General features: G+C 43.7%; 1 protein-coding gene across 1 annotated transcript in view; it reads right to left on the bottom strand.

The window, feature by feature from the left end:
* The window catches only part of WDR76 (WD repeat domain 76), a 189,504-nt gene that overhangs the window by 98,859 nt on the left and 69,131 nt on the right, over positions 1–21,514 (bottom strand). Inside the window, exons 9-10 of the mRNA XM_056571564.1 lie at positions 10,060–10,236; positions 9,168–9,245 (exon numbers count right to left, since the gene is read on the bottom strand). Coding sequence (XP_056427539.1) covers positions 9,168–9,245; positions 10,060–10,236 — 255 coding nt within the window. The remainder of the gene's footprint in view (positions 1–9,167; positions 9,246–10,059; positions 10,237–21,514) is intronic.

Here is a 21,514-nt window from a genome sequence, read left to right as displayed (position 1 = left end):
AAAAACTAGGAGAGGCAGAGGGAGAAAGAAAATAAATTCGCAGAAGGCAAAAGAAAAATAAATCCATCAGTTGGAAACCTCAATAGCACAGTCTGATATTCCTGTTAAACAGCCCAACATTTTTATTAATCTTACGGGCACCCTCATTTGTAGGGACTGTCTCAGTCCTTGCAAAAGGACTTAATTATGGGTTGCATGAAACGTTTAAATCGGGAAATTTTCACAGTGGACCTTCATAAAGCTATAAGGAAAATTAAACTCAGTACATTTTTCACCCATGCAGGAAACAATAAAAAGCATTGTGGAAAAGGTCCTCTCGAAGGAGAAATCCCATGTAATATTTCAGTCTCTGTTTTATTGTTGCAGGTGAATTCACAGAGATAGAAAATGCTAGTGTTGCCATACTTAGTGAACTGATGACTGATGGTATATAAAAAATGCATTCCACCCCGCCTGGTAGTGAGGACCATGGTTATTTCCAAGGTGGAAATAAGTCCAAATTTAACCTCCCGTCATCCCCGATAGCAACATCGATTTATTTAAAAAATCTGTAAACATAATCATGCACTTTTCTATCCTAGCCCCCCTGATAATCTATCTCCTGGTGCAAAAGCAGCCATGCAATGGCTTAGTACAGAAGAAAAATTACATATCACCAAGGCTGATAAGGGAGGCGCTACGGTGGTGTGGAACAGCAGCTTACAATGCTCGAATGCTCGCCACCTTAGTGACACTATTATACACAAAAAGACACAAGAAAATCCAACTAGACGCATCATAGACCATCTTAGATCTCTCCTTCGCCATTATGTTGAAAAATCTACTATCAGTCTAAAAACTGCTGAAGAACTTATACCAACCTCCCCTAAGCCAGCAAAACTATATGTCCTGTCCAAGGTGCACAAAAATCCTAAGACACCTACAGGTAGACCTATCATAGCAGGGATAGAATCTCCAACTGAGGCCCCTCACTGCTTTTGAAGACTTTATATGGCAGGACTCATACCAGCTCATTTCCCTAGATATTGAGAGCCTGTAAACCTGCATCCCACATGATGTGCACCTTTCTCACTGGCAGCAGCAAGTCTAGTGATTTTATAGATTTTGTCAGCGAGTCTTTGCTTTTTGTCTTGCGCAACAACACTTTTTTGCATGAGGGTCAAAGGTACAGGCACTCCCATGGTACAGCCATGGGAACGCCTGTATCATGGCCCTATGCAAACGTATTTTCACTATTTATGAACAGGAGTTTATCTTTTCCACTAAAATTCCTTTCATCAGGTACATTAAATATTTTTTACGTTACCGTATATAGTATAAGCCGACCCGAGTATAAGCCGAGGCCCCTAATTTCAACCCAAAATTCCAGGAAAAGTTATTGACTCGAGTATAAGCCTAGGGTGGGAAATACATCATCCCCCCCCTGTCATCATCCAGACCCCCGTCATTAACATCCTCATCACCGCCTGTCATCATCCAGACCCTCATCATCACCTGTCATCATCCCCTTATCATCCCACACCCCCCCTTCATCATCTCCTTGTCATCATCCCCACCCCCCTTCATCATCCCCTTGTCATCATCCCACACCCCCCCTTCATCATCCCCTTGTCATCATCCCACACCCCCCCTTCATCATCCTCTTGTCATCATCCCACACCCCCCCTTAATCATCCTCTTATCATCCGCCCTCAGTGGTCTTCAACCTGCGGACCTCCAGAGGTTTCAAAACTACAACTCCCAGCAAGCCCGGGCAGCCATCGGCTGTCCGGGCTTGCTGGGAGTTATAGTTTTGAAACCTCCGGAGGTCCGCAGGTTGAAGACCACTGCGGCCTTCGACATCATCCAGCCCCCTCTCACTCCCTTTAGTTCTGTACAGTACTCGCCTCCGCTCGGCGCTGGTCCGGTGCTGCAGGACTGTCCGGTGGGGAGGTCGTCCGGTGGGATAGTGGTTCCGGGCTGCTATCTTCACTGGGGGCGCCTCTTCTCCGCGCTTCGGGCCCAGAATAGAGGCGTTGCCTTGACGATGACGCAGAAGTACGTTGGTAATGAACGTACCTCTGCGTCGTCGTCAAGGCAACGTGACTATTCTGGAGCCGGGCCTGAAGCGCTTAGAAGAGGCCTCCCCGGTGAAGATAGCAGCCCGGAACCACTATCCCACCGGACGACCTCCTCTCCGGACAGTCCTGCAGCACCGGACCAGCGCCGAGCGGAGGCGAGTACTGTACAGAACTAAAGGGGGTGAGAGGGGGCTGGATGATGTCGAAGGCCGCAGTGGTCTTCAACCTGCGGACCTCCGGAGGTTTCAAAACTACAACTCCCAGCAAGCCCGGAAAGCCGATGGCTGCCCGGGCTTGCTGGGAGTTGTAGTTTTGAAACCTCTGGAGGTCCGCAGGTTGAAGACAACTGCGGGTGGAGAGTTCACTCGAGTATAAGCTGAGGGGGGTGTTTTCAGCACGAAAAATCGTGCTGAAAAACTCTGCTTATACTCGAGTATATACGGTATGTAGATGATGTTCTGATAGTGTGTGATGGGTCATCTAATGAGTTCACCAACTTTGTACAGTACTTGAATGAAACTAACACCGTAAATATGCTTTTTACCAGCCAATTCGGTGGAAAGTCCCTTGATTTCTTAGATGTAAGATTAGAGCTGAAAGATAACATCTTACACACATCAGGAGATTGCTAAAAACGTTGTGTAAATACGAGGAAAAGAATACTGGCAACTCACCAACTGCTTTCAATCCGACTTCTTTATTGAAGCAAATACTCACATATCTTCATAGGGAGGGGACATAGGACAGGGGGGGAACCACAGGCGACAAGCTCCGTTTCGTACTTAACTAGTACTTCATCCGGCTATGAAGTACTAGTTAAGTACGAAACGGAGCTTGTCGCCTGTGGTTCCCCCCCCTTCCTATGCCCCCTCCCTATGAAGATATGTGAGTATTTGCTTCAATAATGAAGTCGGATTGAAAGCAGTTGGTGAGTTGCCGGTATTCTTTTCCTCGTATTTACACAAAGTTTATACATCTCTTTATCTACCTGAGCACCGCCACTCATCCGCAGCTAGCAGTAAATCTATCCCTACTCACAGTCTCCATAATATCCTCGCAGTGCCGGACTACCTCTATACATAGCTTACAGATTGCTAAAAACTCCCTCATACCTTATCATAGCTCGCACTCTGTTTACATTAAAAATAATATACCCTACAGTCAGTTCCGTCGGCTTAAGAGTAAACAGCAACCATGAAAATTTTTGGGAACAATCCAAAGCACTTACTTACCCTCACTCAGTTATCATGAAAGCCCTACAAAAAACAGAGTAAAAAAACTCGAAGAATTGTTGAAACCTAAAAATAAAAAAAGAGAAAAACTACCAGTGACAGACGTTAAACCTTTTCGTTTGCCAACTCTCCCATGAACAGTACTATTAAAAAAATTATTTATGATAATTGGTTCATTTTTAAACAGGATACTGATTTGGGAGTTTTAGCAAGAGAAAAACCCATTATTACTTTTAGAAAATCTAGAACTATTGGTGTTTCTATAAAACAGGGAAAACAAAAGTTCAGGACAGTAAGGAAAACTGGTCAAGAGAATGTCAACCAAAAGGAAATTATTCATGTAAGAATTGTAACTACTGCCAATATAATTTAGTATCCAACAAAATATTTTATTGAGACATAAGAAACAAGGTACATACTTCTCAATGTGTAATCCTGTACAGGATACCATCAAGTGTGACAACGGTACATATAAAAGGATGTACAGAAAATTTAAACAGGGTATGAAAAACAAGGGGGGAGATCATAGCTTACACCAATATAAATACTGCCAATATAATTTAGCAAAGAGTTAACATTTTTCTGAAAAATGTCATTACCTGTCAATCCACCTATATTGTTTACTGCCTCATCTGTCCATGCAATTTCTTCTATGTCGGTAAGACTAAAAGAAAACTGTGCATAAGAGAACCAGAAACATAGAATGTGACGGCAGATCAGAACCATTTGGCCCATCTAGTCTGCCCAATAATCTGAATCCTATCAATAGTCCCTGGCCCTATTTTAGATGAAGGACAGCCTTATGGTTATCCCATGTATGCTTAAACTCCTTGTAGCGACCACTTCTGCAGGAAGGCTATTCCATGCATCCACTACTCTCTCAATAAAGTAATACGTCCTGATATTACTTTTAAACCTTTGCCCCTCTAATTTAAAACTATATGTCCTCTTGTGGTAGTTTTTCTTCTTTTAAGTATGCTCTCCTCCTTTACCGTGTTGATTCCCTTTATGTATTTAAAAGTCTATCATATCTGTATTCCTTCAGGACAGGAAAAGGATCCCCCCTGCTTTGTTTCCCATATGATTGAACATCATGGAGGCAACGTGGACGGTCTAAAATTTGCAGGCTTGGAGCGTATAGATAAAGTCCTATTAGGCCCTGATCGCCATATACATCTATTACCTAGAGCAGTGATGGCGAACCTTTTTGAGCCCGAGTGCCCAAACCGTAACGCACGCCAACTTTTTTTCCTTCAAAGTTCCAGCACATCAATTAAATCAGAATACTGATGTGTGTGGGGTGATGTATGTTTGAGGGGTGCTGTGTGTTTTTTGAGGGGTGATGTGTATTTGAGGGGGTGCTGTGTGTCTGAGGTGCTGAGTGTGGGGGTGATGTGTGTGTCTGAGGTGCTGAGTGTGGGGGTGATGTGTGTGTTTGGGGGGTGCAGTGTGTGAGGTGCTGTGTTTGAGGGGTGCTGTGTGTGGGTGTTTGAGGGGTGCTGTGTGTCTAAAGGTGCTGTGTGTGGGGGTGCTGCGTGTGTGTGGGGTGCTGTGTGTGTGGTGGTGCTGTGTGTGTGAGGTGCTGTGTGTGTTTGAGGGGTGCTGTGTGTCTAAAGGTGCTGTGTGTGGGGGTGCTACGTGTGTGTTGGTGCTGTGTGTGTGGTGGTGCTGTGTGTGTGTTTGAGGGGTGCTATGGGTGCTGTGTGGGGGATTGGGAATATAAAACACATACATAATACATAAAAAAAATGTTATTTCAGCTACTGGGTTGGATGCTAGGTCGGTGCTGTAGTAGTTTTTAGTATATTTGCTGGTAAAAGAGCACGGACTGCAGAGAGTGGGCCGTGTCCAGTGTATCAGAACAAAGGAAAAAAGAAAGTTGCCTCTTTCAAGGTGCTTGTAGTATTAAAACATCAAACCTTTAATCTGTATACATTAAAAATAGAAAAAGGTGGACATCAATCATAAAAGAGAAGCGAAAAGCCAACACGTTTTGAGCAAAATGTAGCTCTTAATCATGGCTATATGTAGCCCAAAACACACTGTAGTTTCACTTTTCTTTTATGATGTCCACCTTTTTCTATTTTTAATGCATACTTATTAAAGATTTGATGTTTTAATACTACATGCACCGTTATCCTTGGAAGAGCTGGAGGCAACTTTCTGTTTTCTTTTGTTCTGATTCATAATACACATATACATAAGTCATACATACATACACACATCATACATACATATGCACACCATATATAATACATACACAAATCCATAATATATACAATATACACATAATACATACATAACATACAGTACATACATAACATATATATGTTATGTATGTACTGTATGTTCTGTATGTATGATGTATTTATGTATGATGTGTATGTATATATTATGGATTTGTGCATGTATTATGTATGGTGTGCATATGTATGATGAATGTATGTATTATATATGTATGATGTTTGTATTTATGCACCGTGTGTGTGTGTGTGTGTGTGTGTGTGTAGATATATATGTATTATACATACATAATGCATAAATACAAACATCATACATATATAATACATACATAAATATACACATGCACACAACATATATAATACATACATAAATATACACATGCACACAACATACATAATACATCCATAATACACACCATACGTACATATTACACACATCATACATACATATTACACACATCATACATACATATTACACACCATACATACATATAATACACACCATACATACATATTACACACACCATACGGACATATTACACACACCATACGTACATATTACACACACCATACGTACATATTACACACACCATACGTACATATTACACACATCATACATACATATTACACACATCATACATACATACATATAATACACACCATACCTACATATTACACACACCATACCTACATATTACATACACCATACCTACATATTACACACACCATACCTACATATTACACACACCATACATACATATTACACACACCATACATACATATTACACACACCATACATACATAATACACACATCATACATACATACATAATACACACATCATACATACATACATACATAATACACACATCATACATACATACATAATACACACATAATACACACATCATACATACATATTACACACATCATACATACATACATATAATACACACCATACCTACATATTACACACACCATACCTACATATTACACACACCATACCTACATATTACACACACCATACATACATATTACACACACCATACATACATATTACACACATCATACATACATACATAATACACACATCATACATACATAATACACACATCATACATACATACATAATACACACATCATACATACATAATACACACATCATACATACATAATATACACATTATACATACATAATATACACATTATACATACATAATATACACATTATACATACATAATATACACATACATACATAATATACACATTATACACATTATACATACATAATATACACATACATACATACATAATATACACATACATACATAATATACACATACATACATAATATACACATACATACATAATATACACATTATACATACATAATACACACATCATACATACATTTCACCCCCCTCCCGTCCTCTGTCTGTGCACTTTTCTCACCTGCGGCAGCCATGTTGGGGTCAGAGGCCGGGCGCGTCCACTCCCATCTGCTGCAAACTTTGCACCATCGCCCACTTCTTCCTCATGCCGAGGAATGGATACTTGGTGCCAGGAGTTGCGGCCAGGAGCTTCTCAAGAATGGAAGGAGACGTGCACAGCTGCGGGGCAGTCCCTGCGTCTGCAGTTAGCGCAGCAGTGTGCGCGGCCGGGGAAGAGCGGCCCGGAGGAAGGGGGATAGAGCGGCCGGAGCCGCAAATTTAAAAAAAAAAAGCGCATTTTTAAACATTCCCCAGACGGCCCGGCCATCCGGTGTGCCCTGAAAGACATCCATGGCGAACTATGGCCGCGTGCCCACAGAGGGGGCTCGGCGTGCCTCCTGTGGCACGCGTGCCATAGGTTCGCCATCACTGACCTAGAGAATAGATGAGAGTTGAGAATAAACTCAACGCTAGGGGCCCTCTGGGACTAAATGAACGTAATGATTTATCAGCTTTCTTTTAAGTCTATTGTTCCTTTTTTCTAGTGGTTTTATGTATTTATATGTTACCATATATATTTCTTACCTTTGTATTGTGATGTACGTTCCCCCATGTACATAAGTGTAACTACCACTGGGAGAAAGCGTACACACTTGGCCAGAAGCAGCGTTCAACCCTGACGCAAAACTAGTAGCCATCCAGTGGTTGTGCCCCTTTGTCCTGAGAGCGGCTGCTCTCACTCCCCGCGCATGGAACTTATGTTTTATTGTTTGCTGCACCATTTTCACTTGGAATAAAGATTCTATTCGTGGCTCTCCTGACTGGTGAGTGCGATTTTTTGCTGTTCCTTCTTTTCAAGCATTCTTGCAGATTCATCACCCCTTATCTTTCCTTCTATGCTTTTTTTATAACCCCTCTTGATTCCTCCAATGCCACTTCATTCTTCCCCCCTTATACCCCCCTGTGCCACTTAATTACCCCTGTGCACTATACCAAGTTATCCTCCTTATCCACTGTGCAACATCATTTCCCCTTTATTACCCATATACCATTTCATTCGCCCTTTACTACCCACTGTGCAAATTCATCAACCCCACTTTACCACCCACCCCCTGTGCCATTTTATTCCTCCCTTTATCCCCCTTGCCATTTGCCACTAAGAGCCTCTGCACCTGAGCCTCCTGGCAAGGTGAGAACAACAACAGGGGGAGGAGGGAAGGGGAAATAGTGATGTGGCACAAGGGGTAAGGGGGGATGATTTGTAACAGGGGGAATAAAGTTGAACAGGGGATAAATTGGCATAGGGGGTGATAAAGAGGGGTGATGAATGTACAAAGAGGGTAATATAGTCATAATGAACGGTGGTAAGGGGGTGGGTCCGGAAGAATGATATGGTCGGGGGACATGCAGAAGCAGGAGAGACCACTGTTTAAAAGGAAATCTGTCACCAGTGTCACCTGCACTAACCTGTCGGTACAGACAGGTAGTGAAGGTGACACTGATGACAAGGGTACTCACCTTGTCCTGGTCCGTGGAGGGGATCTTTGGTAATCTCCTCCGTTATCTCCACTCCGTGCACCCGGCTTGGGGGCACGGGCAGAGATAAGAGACGTCACCGCTGCTGTTCTCTCACAGCGGGACAGTGCAGGGAGCAGCAGCAGTGCCGTCACAAAGCTCCGCCCATGTCCAAGCTGCTGCTGCCTTCTGCTGGGTCCCGGGTCCAGCAGCGGTGACGTCATTAAGCTCCGCTCTTGCCCCAAGCCTGTGCCCGGAGCTGAAGCTAATGGAGGAGATTACAAGAGATCCCCTGCACGGAACAGGACAAGTACCGTTGTCATCAGTGTCACCTGCACTGTCGGTACCGACAGGTTGGTGCAGGTGAAACTGGTGACAGATTTCCTTTAAACAGTGGTTTTCTGCTTCTGTGCTGGTGCAGTGGAGGCCTGGGCCACATACTGGGGTATTGACTGTACCCCTCTGACGATGGCCCTGTTTACAAGATAGGGCCAGAACATAAGCCTGGTTGTCCCTGAATGGGTGTGTCCCCGATTTGGTGTGTCCATGTCCGCTATTGAGAGTGCCCCCCTATTCGGAGGGTGCAGATTCAAGTCTTATGTGACTTTGCCAGAGAATAAAAACTGTCCGCTATTGGGAGGTGTCCGCTAAGGGAGATTTTACTGTATACTTAAAAAGACAACTCACCTCAAGCAATTTCAGGGACTTTAAAAATTTTGCATTTGCTTTCAGATTCCTCAGTCTTTCACGCTCATATGCAGAGATCTTTTCGAGATCAAGAAAAGAAAAGATATAAGCACAGAATTCCATGAATTTTCCAGTTTGTTTTCTAGATTTATTTACATCCATCTATTTTTATCTTTATTTTATTGAAAAGTTGTACAAAACTCAATTGTTTTTGTATCATTACTGCATATAACAACATTTCAGATATAGCCAGGTAAAATCAGTATCTTATTTTGCCAATATTTTTTTTGCCAATAAATCTGTACCATCAATTGTATATGCATGCAACTCTTAAAGGGGTATTCCGCCCCTAGACATCTTATCCCTATCCAAAGGATAGGGGATAAGATGTCAGATCGCCGCGGTCCCGCTGCTGGGGACCCCCGGGATCCCCGCTGCGGCACCGCGCTATCATTACAGCACAGAGCGAGTTCGCTCTGCTCGTAATGATGGGCGTTACAGGGGCCGGAGCATCGTTACGTCACGGCTCCGCCCCTCGTGATGTCACGGCCCACCCCTTTCAATACAAGTCTATGGGAGGGGGCGTAGCGGTGGTCACGCCCCCTTTCATAGACTTGCATTAAGGGGACGGGCCATGATGTCACGAAGGGCGGTGCCATGACGTCACGCTGCTCCGTCCCCCGTATCGCCCGTCATTACGCACAGAGCGAACTCGCTCTGTGCTGTAATGATAGCGCGGTGCCGCAGCGGGGATCCCAGGGGTCCCCAGCAGCGGGACCGCGGCGATCTGACATCTTATCCCCTATCCTTTGGATAGGGGATAAGATGTCTAGGGGCGGAATACCCCTTTAAGAGGAATATTCTGAGCAAAGAAATAATCAAGAGGCTGTACCTGCTCATCATACTGGTCGCTGTCAGAGTCATCCTCCACTTGTTCTTCCTGACTCTCAGGTTGCCTTTCAACATGATTTTTTATGTTCAAGCGAGTAAGTTGAACTACAGGTTTCATCGAACAGACTGTCTCTAGTCCACATTTCTGCAAATCATGGATCCTTGCAAAATCAGTGCACTAGGAATATTAAACACAAAAGACAGAATGCACAGCTCTTCATCCAATCTTGTTACCTCCAATTAAAACTAAGAACTAGAAATCACTGAATCGGACCAATAATTCGGGTGCCGAACAGCCATAAAAAAATATCAAAAGTAATTTGTATTTGAGTCGCCATAGTAATACCATTCATCATGAATAATAGATTTAGTCTAACCCTTTAATAAAAATGTTTTTGTTTTTTTTTTCTTTTTTTTTCCTTTTTCCTTTTCATTCAGCCCAGTATATGGAACAATAAAAATTTTATAGAAGTCAGGAAGTTTTTTTAAAAAAAATTCAAAAGTAAAAAAAAAAAAAAAAAATTTTAATTAGTAAAACATGACTGAGACTAGTATCAAAATAATATGTAAATTTGACAAGGTGAATGGCGAAAAAAGAAAACCCCAAATTAGCATTTTTTTTTTAAACTATTTTTATTAATTTTGTAATGTCAGAGAACATACCGCTAGCAAAGATAACAATGCAACTTCTCAAAGTGTACGAATGCACAGGGTGTAGTAACAGGTATGAAACAATAAAATAATAAAAGGGCCCTTGTCAATATCATACCTTACAAGACTTGAGTCAGACTAGGTACTAATTTGTAACATCTATGCAAGGAGAGAAACTGAATAGTAGACCAAAAGGGCATATATAATCATGGTTCAGAACATAAGATATAAATATATTTAAAAAAATACAGCACAAACAGGATAGACAGCACAGACTACCGTGAATCATTCAACGCCTCCAGATTATGGTTGTTAAAATTGGTACCATAGGATCAGGTAAGTGTGTGAAAAGCAAACCTGCTAAAGGTACGCAAATAAGTATTCAAGGAACTTTCAGGGCTCCTAGAGAACCAGCTAGTGACTTCAATGCATATGTGCAAGCAAAGGGCGTTCGATGGAAATCATTTATGGCGCATCAAAAAAATATGTAAGAAAGAGTTTCCATTTAGCAAAAAAACTTTTTGGACATTTTCTCCTTATGAAGGAGCACTTACGTCTGTCTAAGTGGAATAATTGTTTTAACCCCTTAAGGTCCCAGCCCAAATATACCTTAAGGACCCGGCCATTTTTTGAACATCTGACCCGTGTCACTTCAAGCATTAATAACTCTGGAATGCTTTTACCTTTCATTCTGATTCCGAGACTGTTTTTTCGTGACATATTCTACTTTATGTTAGTGGTAACATTTTGTCGATACTTTATCATTTGTTGGTGAAAAATTCCAAAATTTTATGAAAAAATTGAAAATTTTGCATTTTTATTTTTAACTTTGAAGCTCTCTGCTTATAAGGAAAATGGACATTCCAAATAAATTATACATTGGCTCACATATATAATATGTCTACTTTATGACTGCATCATAAAGTTTACATGTTTTTACTTTTTGAAGACATCAGAGGGCTTCAAAGTTCAGTAGCAATTTAAACATTTTTCACGAAATTTTCAAAATCAGAATTTTTCAGGGACCAGTTCAGTTTTGAAGTGGATTTGAAGGGCCTTCATATTAGAAATACCCCACAAATGACCCCATTATAAAAACTGCACCCCTCAAAGTATTCAAAATGACATTCAGTAAGTGTGTTAACCCTTTAGGTGTTTCACCGGAATAGCAGCAAAGTGAAGGAGAAAATTCAAAATCTTCATTTTTTACACTCGCATGTTCTTGTAGACCCAGTTTTTGAATTTTTACAAGTGGTAATAGGAGAAAAAGCCCCCAAAATTTGCAGGCGAACTACAATGCTCAGAAGAGAAGGAGTAACATTTAGCTTTTTGAAAGCAACTTTTGCTGAAATGGTTTTTTGGGGGCATGTCGCATTTAGGAAGCCCCTGTGGTGCCAGAACAGCAAAAAATACCCACATGGCATACTATTTTGGAAACTACACCCCTCAAGGATCTTAACAAGGGGTCCGCTGAGCCTTAACACCCCACAGGTGTTTGACGACTTTTTGTTAAAGTTGGATGTGTAAATGAAATTTTTTTACTAAAATGCAGTTTTCCCCCTAAATTTTACATTTTTACAAGGGGTAATAGGAGAAAATGACCCCCAAAATTTGTAACCCCATTTCTTCTGAGTATGGAAATACTCCATGTTAAGACGTAAAATGCTCTGCTGGCGAACTACAATGCTTAGAAGAGGAGGAGTGCCAAAGAGAATTTGTTTGGAATGGTAGTCAGGGGCCATGTGAGTTTTACAAAGCCCCCCGTGGTGCCAGAACAGTGGACCCCCCCACATGTGACCCAATTTTGGAAACTACAACCCTCACAGAATTAATAAGGGGTGCAGTGAGTATTTACACCCCACTTTTGCGTTTGACAGATCTTTGGAACAGTGGGCTGTGCAAATGAAAAATTAAATTTTAAATTTTTACGGACCATTGTTCCAAAAATCTGTCAGACACCTGTGGGGTGTAAATTCTCACTGTACCCCTTATTACATTACGTGAGGGATGTAGTTTCCAAAATGGGATCACATGTGTCGGGGGTCCATTGTTCTGGCATTATGGGGGCTTTGTAAACACATGTGGCCTTCAATTCCGGACACATTTTCTCTTCAAAATCCCAATGGCGCTCCTTCTCTTCTGAGCATTGTAGTTCGCCCGCAGAGCACTTTAAATTCACATATGGGGTATGTTCTTACTCAGAAGATATGGGGTTACAAATTTGGGGGGGGCTTTTTTCCTATTTTCCCTTGTGAAAATGAAAAATTTAGGGTAACACCAGCATTTTAGTGAAAACTATTTTATTTATTTTTTTCATTTTCCCATCCAACTTTAATGAAAATTCGTCAAACACCTGTGGGGTGTTAAGGCTCACTTTACCCCTTGTCATGTTCCGTGAGGGGTGTAGTTTCCAAAATTGGGTCACATGTGGGTATTTTTTTTTTTTGCGTTTGTCAGAACCGCTGTAAAAATCAGCCACCTCTGTGCAAATCACCAATTTAGGCCTAAATGTACATGGTGCGCTCTCATTCCTGAGCCTTGTTGTGCGTCCGCAGAGCATTTTACGCCCATATGGGGTATTTCCGTACTCAGGAGAAATTGCGTTACAAAATTTTATTTTTTCCTTTTACCGCTTGTGAAACTAAAAAGTATGGGGCAACACCAGCATGTTAGTGTACATTTTTTTATTTTTTTACACTAACAGGCTGGTGTAGTCCCCAACTTTTCCTTTTCACAAGCGGTAAAAGGAAAAAAAGACCCCCAAAATGTATAGTGCAATTTCTCCTGAGTACGGAAATACCCCATATGTGGCCCTAAACTGTTTCCTTGAAATACGACAGGGCTCCGAAGTGAGAGAACGCCATGCGCATTTGAGGACTAAATTAGGGATTGCATAGGGGTGGACATAGGGGTATTCTACACCAGTAATTCCCAAACAGGGTGCATCCAGCTGTTGCTAAACTCCCAGTCAGTGGCTGTCCAGAAATGCTGGGAGTTGTTGTTTTGCAACAGCTGGAGGCTCCGTTTGGAAATACTGCTGTACAATACGTTTTTAATTTTTATTGAGGGGGACAGTGTAAGGGGGTGTATATGTAGTGTTTTACCCTTTATTATGTGGTAGTGTAGTGTTTTTAGGGTACTTTTGCACTGTCGAGTTACGGTGAGTTTCCCGCTAGGAGTTTGCGCTGCGGCGAAAAATTTGCCGCAGCCCAAACTTGAAGCAGGAAATTTACTGTAAACCTGTCCGTGTGAATGTACCCTGTACATTCACATATGGGGGGGCAAACCTCCAGCTGTTTCAAAACTACAACTCCTAGCATGTACTAATCACCGAAGGGCATGCTGGGAGATGTAGTTATGCAACAGCTGGAGGTACCCAACTACAACTCCCAGCATACCGAGACAGCTGTTTGCTGTCTCGGCATGCTGGGATTTGCAGTTTTGCAACATCTGGAGGGCTACAGTTTTTAGACCAGTGCACAGTTATCTCCAAACTGTGGACCTACAGATGTTGCAAAACTGCAACTCCCAGCATGCCCAGACCAAAAAAAAAAAACAGCTATGTTGGCATGCTAGGAGTTGTAGTTTTGCAAGATCTGGGGGGATATAGTTTAGAGACCACTGTATAGTGGTCTCAAACTGCAGCCCTCCAGCTGTTGCAAAACTACATATTCCAGCATGCCCAAACAGCTGTCTGGGCATGCTGGGAGTTGTAGTTTTGCAACATCTGGAGGGCTACAGTTTAGAGACCACAGTCTCAGACTGTAGCCCTCCAGATCAACTTACCTGCTTCCGTAGGATCCCGGGAGCCGTCCTTTTCAGATGCACGTCACGCCGCCTGCCGATCACTGTCGCCGCAGCCTCCGGATCGGTAAGTGGACGTCGGCGCCCGGTCCCCTTCGATTCCCCGTTCTGCCCCGCCTATTGTGGGTGGGCAGGATGGGGAAAACTAAAGTTAACCCCCCCTCCCCGATCTGCTATTGGTCGTCACCTCTGATGATCAATAGCAGACCAATAGCAGGGATAGGAGGGGTGGCACCTCTGCCACCTCACTCCTATGCCTACAGGGGGATCGTGAGTGTCTTAGACAACCGCGATCCCCCTTATATTCTGGGTCACTATAGACCCGTATGACCCGGAATCGGCACAAATCGCAAGTGTGAATTCACTTGTGATTTGCGCAGATTGCCGAAGGGGGGGGGGGGGGTTTGGTCTGATGACCCCCCCTGGGCATTTGCGCGGGGTGCCTGCTGATTGATATCAGCAGTCGCGGCGGGGACCGAAATTCCCACGGGCGTATGGATACGCCCTGGGTCCTTAAGTACCAGGACGTCAAGGCGTATCCATACGCCCTAGGTCCTTAAGTGGTTAAAGAGTCTATCAAGCGTATGATCGTAGGCGCCGTTGGAGACAACATATCACGCAGGAGAAGCAACTTAGCTTGCATAATGACTGAATGTGCTATAGGCGGAAGATGTGCTTATGAGTAGGCACCCCTTGACCCGGAGACTGAGATATGAAAAAGCCTCAGTAGAAGTCAAATCTCCAGTGAGAGTGCTAATTCTGTTCAAGAGAGCGGAGACATGGTCTCAGTAAGATGTTACTTGCAGACATTGCCACATGCAATGATATAGATCAGCTTTAACATTTTGGGCAATGATCTATTCTGTGTGGGTTAGAAGCAGAATGGAGATGTAGTAAATGCATATATGGCATTCTGTATCGGTTTCAACTAGGTTTCTCTTCACTTCTCATTATGAATACATTTTCTTACATCTTCCCAGCCCACTAATATGTGAATAGGTATATCTGTATCATCGAGAAGTTTTTCCCACTTCGCTCCAACCTTATTGGGAGGTGGAGGCGCATACCATTTACGTAGACTGGTATATAACCCGGAAATGGACCTATACTCTGTATAGGTCAAAAGGGGGTCAAATGCATTTGAGGTGACTTCCTTTGAAACATCCGTCAATTTGAGTTGACCATACTGCAGGAAATGAGAGAGGGATGACATATTCATTATGTAACTCCTGCAAGGAAAGCCATCGCTTTCCAGATACGTGTAAAAGGTCTCCTATCGTTCGTACCCCCCTTTGTCTCTACAGGGAGAAAAGTTCATTATCATAACACGCCTTAAAATCCGGAGTATGCCATGGCGACAAGTGCTTGGAACAGGCGTGGGAGAGACCCAGTTTTTTCCTTATGTCTTTCCAGGTAGCTATTGTGTCCCTGAAAAGAAATGAGCATTCGATGTCTTGTGGCAGTGAGGAGAAGGAACAGTATAATAGTGCGATGGGTTGCCAAGGGGCCGCATACTGCGACTCCAATATTATATTAGAAAACAAGAAGTTCCCTGAAACCAATCTATGATATGGCGCATTATACAAGCTAAATTGTAGCCTCTTATGTCTGGAAAATTAACACACACGAATGTGGAGGTCAATGACTTGACATCGCTATGTTTAAGGAGGAGAGGTATGGTTTGAAGCGGGCATAACAGCCTTGCAAAACTGCATTTTTTCAAAGATGGCAACGCCCTTAAAGGGACAAGGGTAATTGGTGCCAGCGATGTACTTCGCTTTGTATCTTAGCTATCAATGGTCGGTAATAGGTGAGGGGAGGGTATAAAGTGATTGAGGTGTCTTCCCTATTTTGATGCCTAAATAGGTGATGGCTCGTGATGTTATCGGTATCCCCAGGGTCTGTAAGGCCCTCAAATAAGATATAGTGGGTCTGGGAAGGGGCAATAAAGTAGATTTATGGGCTTTAATGAAGTATCCTGAATATGTCCCGAAGTGTGTCAGTTTTTCTAGGATTTTGGGTATGGCCACTACAGTATCTGCCAGGTACATGTCAAGGTCATCAGCAAACAATGACACACAGGGTTCTCTTCTCCTACAGACACCCCTGTGAAAACAGCGGATGAAGATGGATATCTCGCCAAGGGCTCTAAGGCGATGTCAAACAGTAAGGGAGAGAGTGGGCACCCTTGTCGTGTACCCTAATATAGGGGGAAGGTTGGTGATAGAAAGCCTGGGAGATATATTCTAGATTTAGGTGATGCATATAGAGCTTGCAAGAGGTACCGAAATGCCCCTGTAACGTTCATAGGATCAAGCACCGCATTCAACCAAGACCAGCTAACGTTATCAAATGCCTTTTCGGCATCTAGTATCAACAGCGCTGGACAGCCTGTCTGGGTGGAGCGGTGCTGGACCGAATCAAGAACTTAATACTGTGAGGAGATTCAGCACAGCTGAATGATTGCGTATAAATCCTGATTGAACCTGGCATATCAAAGAGGGTAGCACGAGAGATAACATATCAGTCACTATTTTAGAAATCAATTTGCAGTCCACATTAATCAGTGAGATTGGCCGTTAATAGGTTTATTAGGTTTAGGGAGAAGTCTAATATAGGAAGTGAATGCTGAGTCCGGCATACCATTCCCTTCCAGAATCTTATATAATCCTGAAAGGGTGGGGGGAGATGTGATCTTAGAGGAGTTTATAAAACTCTCCCGTAAGACCATCTGGACCAGGCGCTTTTGAATTCTTAATCACATAAGGACAAAAAGGACGTACGCGTACGTTCTAGCTCCTTAAGGACCAAGGATGTACGCGTCCGTCCGTGGGAATTTCGGTACCCGTCACGCGCTGGGCGGGGACCAGACCGGGGTGACTGCTGATATCGATCAGCAGGCACCTCATGCAAATGCCAAGGGGGTCATCAGGCCCCCCCCCCCCCACGTTGGCGATGGCGGCAGATCGTCGGTGAATTCATACCAACGATCTGCCGCAATTCGGGTCATACGGGTCACGTGTGACCTGCTGACCAGGAGATACATGGCGATCGGGGGTGTATCTATGGGGAGGTGGCGATTTCTTCACTTCCAATAGCAGCCGGCAGGGGAGAGGTTAACGGAATCCTCCTGCAGCTCCCGCGGCTGGCTGGGGGTTCAGTCAGCGGTCAAAGCTGCTGGAGGAAGCCAGGGACCCCCCCCTCTGCCAAGATCAGAGCCCCCACAGAAGAAAAGAAGGCAAACCCTAAACCCCCCCCCCCCCCCCCCCCCGCTTTTCTGGCCTCCGACTCTGAATCTGTCAGTGAGGATGATGAAGATCCTACATTCTTCATCGTCCTCCTCATAATCTAGAACTGATGATGAGTCCATGGCCCAGTGGCCGGCACTAGTACGAGCGACAATGCCGCTGGTACCAAGAGTCCGACCCCCCAGACAAGTTTACCGGAGCCCCCTTACGGTAAACCTGTCTGGAGACCCCCAGAGGCTTATCAGCCACGGATTAAGGAGTTTGTTGGCGACTCCGGATCAACAATTCTGGATTCACTGAAATTGATTATTTCAGTTATTTTTTTCAGTGGCAGTTTTGTAAATTTGATGGTGGAGCAGACGAAACTGTTCGCCCAGCAGTTCATCGCCCACCATCCTGATTCTTTTTTGGCCAAGCCCAATGAATGGTACGGCATTGATGCAGCAGATATTAGGACATTTTGGGGCCTCGTGCTGCATATGGGCCTGCTCAAAAAGCCAAGCGTCAGGCAGTACTGGAGCGGGGATGTGCTATACCAGACTCCACTTTACAGTATGGTCATGGCACAGAGGCGGTTCAAGGCCATACGGAAATGCCTCCATTACACTGATAATGAGGCATGTTCACCCCAAAGTGATCCCGCCTATGACCGGCTTTACAAAGTGAGGCCGGTCATCGATCACATTGGGGCCAAATTTTTGGAGGCCTACGCACCCCTCAGTAGAGGAGTCTCTTATCAGTTTTAAGGGGAGACTCATATTCTGCCAGTATATTCCCTCGAAGCGGGCACGGTATGGTGTGATGCTCTATAAACTTTGTGAGAGTATCTCCGGGTACACTCAAGTTTAGAGTGTATGAGGGACGAGTTTCCTGTATTGAACCCCCAGATTGTTCCCCCACTTTGGGTATTAGTGGGAAAATCCTTTGGGACCTTGTGTACCCATTGCTGGATAAGGGTTACCACGTGTACGTGGACAACTTTTATACCAGATTCCCTCTGTTCACATCCCTTGTAGCCAGATCCACGTCCGCTTGTGGGACCGTGCGGAAAAACCAGAGAGGCCTCCCTCTAATTTTTCTGCAGACACCTCTGCCCAAGGGTGAGTCCCATGCCCTTACCCATGAAAACCTGTTGCTGGTCAGGTATAATGATAAGAGGGATGTCCTTATGCTGACCACTATTCATGGTAATGGCAGCTCACCTGTCCCTGTGCGAGGTACCACAATAACGGTCCTCAAGCCTGATTGTATTCTGGACTACATTCAGTATATGGGGGGAGTTGATCTTTCTGATCAAGTCCTCAAGCCATACAAAGCCATGAGGAAAACCCGGGTATGGTACAAAAAAGTTGCGGTCTACTTGGTACAGGTTGCCATGTACAACTCTTTTGTACTGTCCCAGTACGCTGGCAACACAGGGACATACCTTCAGTTCCAAGAAGAAGTCCTAAAGGTCCTGATCTTTGGTGACTGGGAAAGAGCAGGCCGGACTTCCCAAGGAACTGAAGTAATAGGTGCCAAGATGGTCCCAGGCCAACACTTTCCAGGTGAAGTCCCCCACACTGGAAAGAAGGGACAAACCCAGAAAAAAATGCAGAGTGTGTTACAAGAGGGGCATACGGAAGGATACCACCACTGTGTGACACTGTTTGATCCAGGCCTCTGCATTAAGGATTGCTTCAGGGAGTATCACACTTCCATGGAGTACAAAATTTTCCCTTTTCATTTTAATTTTCCATAATTTGACCCCAATGTACCAAGTCCAGAGTACATTCCAAGTTTTAACCCCATAAAACCTCTAAATTGCCCCAAAAACTCTTTTATAAAAAAAAAAAAAAACCTGATAAGACCTCTGGGGGGTATTTTTTCCTATTACCCCTTGTAAAAATGTAAAATTTGGGGGAAAACCAGCATTTTAATGGAAAAAATAAAAAAATAATTTACACAACTTTAACGAAAAGTCGTCAAACACCTGAGGGGTGTTCCTTGAGGGGTGTAGTTTCCAAAATAGTATGGCATGTGTGTTTTTATTTTTATTTAAATTTTTTTTTTTTTTGCTGTCCTGACACCATAGGGGCTTCCTAAATGGCCCCAAAAAAACATTTTAAAAAAACTCACTCTCCAAAATCCTACTGTCGCTCCTTCCCTTCTGAGCCCTCTAGTGCGCCCTCCGAACACTTGACATAAAAATATGAGGTATTTCCTTACTCGAGAGAAATTGGGTTACAAATTTTAGGAAGATTTCTCTCCTTTTACCACTTGTGAAAATTCAAAAACTGGGTCTACAAGAACATGCGAGTGTAAAAAATGAAGATTTTGAATTTTCTCCTTGCTGCTATTCCTGTGAAACGCCTAAATGGTTATCACACTTACTGAATGTCATTTTGAATACTTTGAGGGGTGCAGTTTTTATAATGGGGTCATTTGTGGGGTATTTCTAATATGAAGGCCCTTCAAATCCACTTCAAACCTGAACTGGTCCCTGAAAAATTCTGATTTTGAAAATTTTGTGAAAAATTGGAAAATTGCTGCTGAACTTCTAAGCCCTCTGAGATCTTCCAAAAGTAAAAACTTGTCAACTTTATGATGCCAACATAAAGTAGACATATTGTATATGTGAATCAATATATAATTTGGAATATCCATTTTCCTTATAAGCAGAGAGCTTCAAAGTAAAAAAAAAAATGCAACATTTTCAATTTTTTCATCAAATTTTGGAATTTTTCACCAAGAAATGATGCAAGTATCGACAAAATTTTACCTCTAACATAAAGTAGAATATGTCACGAAAAAATAATCTCAAAATCAGAATGAAAGGTAAACGCATCCCAGAGAATGCTTAAATGGGCACTGTCATGAAAAATAATTTTTGATATGTTGTAGTACTCAAGTACTACAACATATCTCTAATATACTTTTATTAAAAAAAATGCTTTTAAAACGTTTTAAAAGCAATTTGAAATTCGGCCACTAGGGGGCGCCCTCCTAGTGGCCGAATGCAGTGCAGAGTGACGTCACAGCAAAATTCCGACTGATTCCGGCAGGGCATCAGTCGAAATTTTGCGCAGGCGCAGTAACAGCCAGGGCTCCGCATCGGCTGACGGCCCTGCTGCAAGGTGCGGGCGGCGCGGGGGGGTTGGCTGCTACAGCAAGGTGCGTGGAGTGCTGCTCTAAGGTACGGGGGGGATGGGGGGCGCTGCTGCAAGGTGTAGGGGGATGGGGGGCGCTGCTGCAAGGTACGAGCGGGATGGGGGGCGCTGCTGCAAGGTACGGGGGAGGATGGGGGGCGCTGCTGCAAGGTACGGGGGGGGGGGTTGTTTGGGTTTACTTACCGAGCGGCAGGAAGAGTCTCTCCCGCATCCGTCCCTCCCACATCGGCTCCTGGCTCACTCCTTCCCCCATGAAACTCCTGTCCTGGGTGCCTCCAGTTGTTTTACCACTACAACTCCCAGCATGCCCTGACAGCCAATAGATGTCAGGGCATGCTGGGAGTTGTAGTGGTGAAACAGCTGGAGGCACCCTGTTGGGAGAACTAAGGGCGGAAGTCCCCCCCCAGCAGGGATCAGTGACGTGGTGCCTGCTGGGGAAGTCTGCCTGGTAGTGAGCACACTACCAGGCAGACTAAATGCCATTTTAAAAATAGTAAAAAAAATAAATAAAGGCAGGGAGGGTGTTAGGGATAGAAGGGCAATAGGCAGGGACAGAAAAAAAAAATCATGATGGTGGGAGCTACCCTTTAAAGTGACAGGGGTC

This window comes from Hyla sarda, chromosome 4 (assembly GCF_029499605.1).
Source record: "Hyla sarda isolate aHylSar1 chromosome 4, aHylSar1.hap1, whole genome shotgun sequence".
NCBI classification, from domain to species: Eukaryota; Metazoa; Chordata; class Amphibia; order Anura; family Hylidae; genus Hyla; species Hyla sarda.
This window is presented reverse-complemented; position numbering and strand designations above follow the sequence as displayed.